The sequence below is a fragment of the Olea europaea genome, chromosome 13 (genome assembly GCF_002742605.1).
Source record: "Olea europaea var. sylvestris chromosome 13, O_europaea_v1, whole genome shotgun sequence".
Taxonomy (NCBI): Eukaryota; Viridiplantae; Streptophyta; class Magnoliopsida; order Lamiales; family Oleaceae; genus Olea; species Olea europaea.
Genome location: NC_036249.1, coordinates 7,549,168 through 7,557,686, shown reverse-complemented (window position 1 = coordinate 7,557,686; position 8,519 = coordinate 7,549,168). Strand labels below are relative to the sequence as shown.

General features: G+C 38.5%; 1 protein-coding gene across 1 annotated transcript; it reads right to left on the bottom strand.

Moving 5' to 3' along the window:
• On the bottom strand, positions 1-7,689 carry LOC111408388. Its single transcript, XM_023038153.1, has 6 exons — positions 7,582-7,689; positions 2,872-2,915; positions 1,778-1,830; positions 1,377-1,548; positions 1,145-1,290; positions 1-631 (listed from the first exon to the last, which is right to left on the bottom strand). The coding sequence occupies exons 1-6, from the start codon at positions 7,687-7,689 to the stop codon at positions 195-197; spliced, it is 960 nt and encodes a 319-aa protein (XP_022893921.1). The 3' UTR covers positions 1-194.
• Between the last annotated feature and the right edge of the window lie 830 nt (positions 7,690-8,519).

The following is an 8,519-nucleotide window of genomic DNA, read 5'->3' as shown; positions in this document are numbered from 1 at the left end:
TCTACTAACAACTGTAGCAAATAACACTGTAGCAACTATAGCAGCATCCAAGTGCATTTTACAAATTTTCTGAAGATGTTTTTTCATATTGTTCAATGAAGTTAAACTCTTGGGTACAATGACATATTGTGTATTACATATTAGGAAAATTTGGCAAAAGCCAAGAATCTCAGCTGCAAATTGAAGTAAATTGTTCATCCTAACACTTCCATATCATCATCAGATGCTAAGTTCTTAACCTCATTGCCACAATACATTCTATCATCGTTCGAAAAGGGCATAAGTTTCTCCGAAAAAGAACTTCCAAGAAAATCGTACTTCACATGCTTCACTCTTGATTCTCGTGTGTCATTTAATCCATCTTTCCGTTTTCTACACCCATCAATCCTTGGGTTCCTTGTGCAGACAGAAGCTAGTAATCCTTTGTTCGACAAACCATCCATTTTTTTATCCTTATTGCATACATTTTCAGGGTATACTAACATATTCTGCTTCAGGTTCTTTTCATCGGGCTTGATTTCAGGGAACTCACCGTCCATTCTTGTGCTGCATGTTACCGCTCTGGTACGGAGTGATGATGTCTTATGATCAAATACTTTAAACCCTTGATCTTCAAGGACAAAAAGCCACTCTGAAAATGAGTTAATGTGCAATTAGCTATCTTCTATGACGAAGTTAAAACAAATAATTAATATATAGCACGATCCACCAGTAAGAGCAAGAATGTAACGAACAAGAAACTTCTGCATTTCAAAAATGAAGTCATCATTTACTGCGAGGGAGCTAGTCGTAGTGTTTATAGCATGTTTGGCTAAGTTGATTTACTTTTATCAGAATTGTTTTTTCCAAGCATGTTTGGACATGTTATACTTATTCTTCACTTATAAGTTAAAAAAAAAAATGATGCTTATATTGACACTAATTAAAGGATTACTTCCGATCAAAAATTATTTATGCAGACTCGTTCATTTAATCTTTCAAGCTTATCCAAATATTCCCTAAATGTCCAGAGAAGCTCAGGTAAAGAGTAAAAAGAAGTAATCCCATAGTAGTAACTCACTGATAAGAGCTTTTGGAGTGCTTGGTCTACTGTTTTCCNCTCAGGTAAAGAGTAAAAAGAAGTAATCCCATAGTAGTAACTCACTGATAAGAGCTTTTGGAGTGCTTGGTCTACTGTTTTCCTCCTGCATTCCAGCTTGGACTGTTATCCGCTTGATTAGCTCTGTCACTAACCAAGAACCGGAGAAAGCATTTACATAAGAAATGGCCCTGGCTTGATCACAAGTTGCCCTGCAGTTGAAAAATTTCAGACATTAACAAATAAAACATAGTATAATTTTACGCTTGAATCCTGGACCACAGTACTTTCCACATACCTCGCCAAACATATGGCATTGTCTGCAACTATTGACCATACCAGAGCCAAGTTTCTCGAGTAGCCATCTACTGACTGAATACATGTATGCGGTTGCAGATACGAATGGTCAATCAATATCACTGCATCATACAGTGCTTTTTGTAGAAAAATTGCATCCTCAGAACTCTGCACTAATATAGAATCATTCGCGGGGAATAAGAAGCTTTCATGTTAGCACCTCACTGCATAAACACTTTTTAGAGCAGAAAACACAAGATGCAGAAGTCCGTGACAAGAATTGATTCGAACACAAAGTATGACTATGCTAAAGCCTTTAACTATTCTCAGCATTTGATGGAAATAAATTTCAGCCTAAAGAATTCAGTGTGAAAATTCTATATAGTTCGTAAGCATACTGACCAATAGGGTGGAAACAGGTAAACTTGGTTCCAGCAGCATGTTGAGAATCATTTCTGGCAAGAAGCACCATTAAATCAGGAGTGCATATGAAAAATAAACACAAATGATACAGTGCTTTGTATGAAAATTGCCATTTAAACATGAAGAAGCACAAATTAACACTGCTCTTCCACGCTTTATCATATAAGAAAAAATGTATTGAACTACCCAGATGAATGAGATCTAATGGAAGCAAACATGAATAATGCATGCCAAGAAACAATTGACCAAAATCATGAGCCAACAAAAATTGAAATAGAAGAAAAAGAGCGTAAATATATCTATGCCAACTAAAAGGAAGAAATTGAAGTTTGTGGCACAAGATTAATCAATCATAAAGGTGATCACCAGTCTCTACTAAAAGTAAAAGATTCTGAAAACTCCTATAGGTCTGAATGGACAAATATTGAATATCCCTATACAAGTCCAAGTCCATTTAAATCCCTGAAATTTTCAAGGCACAATCTCAACAAAAATGCTTCGTTCATAGCACCCAGCCAAGCACCCTGTGCTGACATCAACTCGCTTCCTTGAACTCTTCGGTCAGGATAACCTCAAGAAAATTGATTAAACAAAATAAAAAATAAAAAAAGAAATCTGAGAATATTTGAACCTCTTTAAGGTAATTAGATAAGAAGTGACAGATTGAATTTTTCAACCATTTGTTATAACCCTAGATTGCTTCCTGACACCGATCGAGTTGGCAGCAGGTGCACTTTTGTTTTTCTTCAACTAGGGTTGGGCTAAATGAAATGAATAGTGAATCAATTTGGTAATTTGCAGAGCAGTTTTTAACTGCATGGACAGCTAAGAAAAAAGTTCAGTAATTCGAAGACCAAATAAGAAGAGAGACATTATGATGTGCCATAGTGTCTACCATAGCAAAATATTTGGAAGAAAAAGATGGGTCTTATTAAGGACACCACATCTACACGTCTCTTATGAAAGAAAATTAATTAAGCAGAACAGTAGATTAGAAGAAATGGAGAATCTCACAGTATCATTGTATAAAGCACTGCAAAAAAAGGATTTGAGAACTAATGAGGCAAGTATACCGTTCCTTGCTCTCGTTGTAGCTGGGGGACGTTGTATTTATTCCCTAAACTAATGACATGCTTTCCTCATTAACGATCCACCAAATTTACGAGATGTAACTTCTTCAAGGTATTTTCTCTTCATTTTCCTTTGACAGGACTGCTTGCATGAGTTGATAAGCTCGACAAACCAACGAGGTTCAATTGCTTATATCAGAGGCTTAATCAACAAGTGTGCTGTCGGCAACTCATTACAGTGTTAACGTGTCCCTTTAGTCTTTCTCTAGCACACGTGTACAAATTGAAAAAGCTACCACACCTAACAAAAATGTTTCCATTGGAACCATTCTAAATAGGGAGAAACTGCTGGCTGTATCTTTTTTGTTCCTTCTGTCAATTGATAGTGTCCGACTTTGCATACCCCGTTGTATAAAACCACTGCATCTTATGATTAGTTCAGAATAGTATTTTAAGATGTGACATGCAATGTAATATGGAAGAACTTGAAGAATGTAGTTGCACAGAAAAAGCCTTTTTGGTTATTGAAATTAGTAGTGNTTTTGCCAATTACTGGCTCTTCCAGGGCCACTATATTTGGCCTCATCTGTCTGAACATTTCAGTGAGTGCGTCCACTGAAAATAGCTCTTTGCTTTGCTCGACAACTTGAATTTCTTCCCCATCTTGTACCACCCTGACAGGTCCATAGTTTCCTTCGTACATGAACTTTTCCACCGAGTTTGCTTCTGCGACAAAAGGCCTATGATCGGCCTGTACCACCTCTGCTTCGCCTTTGTTATTCCAAAAGATCAGGCATTGATGGACCGATGAGGGTATACAGCGACTTCCGTGTATCCAATCTCTTTCTAGTAGCACATTGTAACTAGTATGACCATCTATTACAAAGAAGACAGTGGTCCTAGTAGTCGTCCCTATAGTTATGTCCAATGGCATAACTCCCTTAGTTGAAGTTGCTCCTCCATTGAAGCTCGTGAGGATGACTTCTGTAGGAATCATGTCACCATCTGTCTTTGCGAACTTCCTCATCATCCTAGATGGAATGGTGTTTATAACTGCTCCATTGTCGACAAACACTTTTACCACTGGGACGCCGTTAACTAGAGCTTTAATGTATAATGGCCTCAAGTGTTTAGTCAATTTTATGGCTGGGCTTTTAAAAATAACCTTTTTGGTAGCCTCTATTTCTACTTCCTGCTTGTTTTCTGTCAAATTATCCCCCTGTGATAAGTCGACGTGCAGTATATCGCGCTGATCCTCTATCTCCTGAACTTCCTTCTTACTTTTTTCTAATGCTTCCTCATCAGTTACCCAACCTGTGGGAGGGGGCATTATTCTTGGAGGTGACCCATACTTTTCAGAGCGAGGCACTCTCTTCTTCCTTTTGGGTGTCCCGTACAGTACGTAGAAATCGAAAGGACGCCCAAATGGTTCCCCCAACAAGTCTACTTCGCGAACTCCCTCTCGATGTAGTTGCTTCAATAGAGTATTGCGCGATACTCCTCTCTTTCTTCCTTCTGCTTCTAGGTCAATTTTTTCTTCAATGTCTGTCATCCCATCATCCTCTTCATCGTTGTAGGCCTCTCTAGAAGTCTGGCCTTCTTCACATATCAGTACGCAAGCTTCTCCTTCATTGTCCTCCCTCTCTTCTTCTTTTTCTTTATTCTTGAATTCATTGGCCAGTAAGTAATTATTGGCCACGAGAGGAGGTAACGTACCGAACTGGATGGTAAGGGGCTGATCTGGATCTTCTCCATCCCTTCTGTCCCGCTCAAACTTTGATTTTCCAAAAGAAGTTTCTGGCAGTTCCTTCATTGATTCATCTGTACCGGTCTCTTCACTATCTTTGAGGACATTTTGATTGGTTACCTTGAGTAGTTTAGACGCTTTAGGATGTGGCACTTCCTGTTGTTGCCTCATCATCCGTCCATAGTTTCGTTGGAAATGCTTTTGTTGGGTTCTAGTAATCTCATCGAAGGGTATTGCCCTTCTTGCATTATACTGGATGAATGCCATACATTTGGCCGGCGAGGTTGCGGCCTGAATGTTCTTCCATTATCTGCTGGCCTGAACTGCCTCTCAAAAGGCGGTCCTCTATAGAATGATGTACCTCGCCCTCTACCAGGCTGAGTGTTTGGGAAGAAGGTAGGGCGATGGGGATGCTGCCATATCCATGGTTTCTCCGTATTGCCATTTATTTCTCTTTTACATCTTGCACACAGGACGTCTTCGTCCTTTTTTGGTTCTTTCCCCTTGATTCGTTCAAAGACACTGGGATGTGATCTAGGATCCTCTTCTCCATCATCTACGACCAACTTGAATTTTGGCAACTTGTTTTTGAATCCAGACGTCACCATGTTCACTCCAAGTGGCTGTGGAAAAGGATTTTCATCCACTGCCATCTTTTTCTTATCGTCGAACGTAATTCGTCCCGATTCAATAGCATCCTGCAATACATGGCGAAAAACCAAACAATTGTTAGTCAAATGTGACCATACATTATGCCACTTACAATATTTTTTACCCTTAATTTGTTCAGGGTTTGGCAATTTGTGCTTATCGCTCAACTTTATCTGCTTATCCCTATATAATTTATCAAATATAAGGTAGCTTTGGTTATGTTGAACGAGAACGTTCTAGCCTTTATGTTTCCATCTTTTATGGGCTCATCTTTACCCGATGGTTTAGGCTTGGCCATTATGGGACAAGTATACGTATCTCGTTTGACCAATTCGGCCAAACACATTTCGGCCTGGTCGTATGACTCGTCATTGATGGTATGAACATCAAAATTTGGGTCTTTGTAATAAGTCTCTTTACTAGAATTTTTCATTTATTCTTCCTCTCTTATCAGTCGTTCATACCTAATCACATTCGCACTCAACTGGAAAAGGTCAGGAAATTTCTTGTCCTGGAATTTCTTCTTTAAATCAAAGCTCAAGCAGCCCTGAGCGATTTTGACAAATTCTTTCTTGGGCAAAGGTACAAAACACTTGCTTCTTGCTGTCTTGAACTTTTGGAGAAAACTTTCTGCCCATTCGTTTGACATTTGACGTAGATTCGCCAAATCAGCCAAAGTGACTTCAGACTCAGTTTTATAAAATTGAGCGTGAAATAACTGTTTCAATTGTTATCATGTTTGAACAGAGTTCGCTGGCAAGTTGATGAACTAGGAGAAAGCTATTCCTGTTAACGAACTAGGGAAAAGCCTCATTTTATGGTAATCGGTTACATCACCACTTTGCAATCTGAATTGCCCTATGTGTTCTAGAGTAGACACCTTTCCTAAACCAGTAAACAGTGAGAATTCTGGTACTTTGTACCCTCTAGGCCATGGATATGCTTGGTCTACCCAATCAGGATATGACTTTGTGTACGTCGGCCTAATGACGGGACGCACCCCAAAAGCCATCTGATCCTATTCGATTTCCATAATTTGATTCCTCAACATGACGTTGGGATCATATGAAATTCCTACAGGCTGATTAACCGGTTGATTTGCATGAGGCCTGGTGTTTGGTCCTTGATTGGCAACAAAATTACCATAATTAGGGCCATTACCATTAGCCTGAACATCTATTCCCTCATTAACACGTGGGGTGTGCTGTCCATTGTTTAGGACATTATCTCTTATGTTTGGATTACCCCCCAAGTTAGGCGTACCGCTACCATTGTTATGATTTGGCACTGCAGTACCCCCTTGGTTTGAAGTAGAGGGACCAGAAAGTGGTTCTAGCCCTTGATTCGGATTTAGGACTGAGGGATTATGTTCCACAATTGTCCTAGTTTGAAAGTGATTTGCAAGAGGTATAACCGGTTGACATATTTGGCCTACTAACTTATTCATTGTTTCGTTCAAAGTGTTTAGTTGTTTGGCCACGTTGTCATAGTGTGCATTCCCATTTTAAGTAAATCTTTCCATATTATGAATATTTCGAAAATTTACCTGTTCAACAACGTCTTGTGTGAGTTCTCCAAGTAATGCACGCATGATTCGAGGACTCAACTCCGTCATTGTTTCGTAACGACTGTTACTGCTCTGATTTTGTCCATCTGTTCGTGGAGAGGCATGCTGCTCCTCATATCGCTCGATCACAGACTGGACTCTTCCCTGACTTGCTGCTTCTTTATCGGATCTCTAAGGCATATTATTTCACCTTTTGTACTTTCAACACCAAACACCACTGGGCGTGCCAAATTGTTTCGCACGGGTTAGTTGCTAACAATTAAAAGGGATCAGACGATTGTGTAAGGGACAAACCTCTTGAGACAAAGTCCCAAAAAGGGATGTTCTTTTATTGGCGATGATTTTACAATTGGAAATCAAAAACAAAATGCCTCCAAGGGGCACAAGCACACGAGTTACTGAAAAAAGTGTTTAAGTCTAAAACTAAGGAAATTAAAATTACACGTTCTCTGTTCGAGAGTTTTTGATTCGGTCCTTTGCTCTATGTCTTTTCTACCTTTTATACTTCATGGACGATCTCTTTGTGATCAACCACCTAAAAACTACTTGATCGTTTTGCAACTGCCCACTTTTCTCATAATGGCCAGCTTGTCATGAAAACTGTTTTATTTAACTGCTGTCATTACTCTTCGTCGTTCAATCGTTTTCGATTGAATTTCTTGAATCGTGGAACGTGATGGGGCTGCTTTAATAACTGTTTTGATAACTGCACTTCTTGATAACCACAACGCTTTATATTTGTTAAGACTTTGGGCGACTTGAAGGTTTTGGCGAAAATAGAGTGATAGCTCTGGGCGACTGCATGACACTCCATTTGCTCAGATTCTAGGCGACTTGCAATCTTGGGCGATGGCATTACCACGTTCTTGGGCCTTCATCTTGAATTGTTTGATTGGGCTTCGTTTTTTGGACTATCTGATTTGGGGATTCTCCAATTGGGCTTCATTCGTTGGTCCGTTCGATTTGGGCTGAATTTTTATGTGTCAACAGATCCAATAACACAGGAAAACATTAGATGCCCGATAATTGTAGAAATCGAACAAAGTAATGAAAACCTTCTTCGAAAAACCTTAACCCAGAAAAAATATGATGTAACAAGTAACAACCAAGAATCAATGTTTGTTTCGAAGTTACTTTATCTGAAGTGTAAGCTGGTTTATGAAAAAGTAACCAAGAAAAGACACGTGTTTGCTATAAATGAATTTCACTTTAGTTTCGAGAACGATCAAACTAACTTTGGTTCATCCATATTAGATTTAAAGAACGAATAGGTTAATTAATACGTATTGGGTTAATCAATAATTTTTCCAGCAGAAAACACAAAAAATAGGAGTAATGATATTTGTAGTTTTTCGCTACGATAGTCGTCTTACGTGACATACATGTGGTATAATGTTATTTAAGGTATTAATATGATATTTTTTATTAATTAGTGCATCAAATAACTACCTGCAATGTGTATACCGCGTGGGACGACTATCGTAATGAACGACTGCAAATAACATTATTTCAAAATTACACAACATTTTATCTTTCACCTTTTGCAATTCTTTTTAAACAACACAGAATCATAATGGATTGAGGTCTAGTTTCAGACATATGTTTTGGAAAAAATAAGTTTTAGAATAGTATTTTTATTTTATTTTATAAAATGTGTGATTAAAAAAGAAGAGTTAGTTTAGGATT

Bases quoted from the DNA above. Each gene is read 5' to 3' on its own strand.
- LOC111408388 (XM_023038153.1), bottom strand. From the start codon at position 7,689: ATGCCATCGCCCAAGATTGCAAGTCGCCTAGAATCTGAGCAAATGGAG. The intron at 1,831-2,871 runs GTATACTTGCCT...GCTTCTTGCCAG, and splicing joins TACAACGAGAGCAAGGAACG to AAATGATTCTCAACATGCTG. The intron at 632-1,144 runs GTGAGTTACTAC...ACTCATTTTCAG, and splicing joins CACTCCAAAAGCTCTTATCA to AGTGGCTTTTTGTCCTTGAA.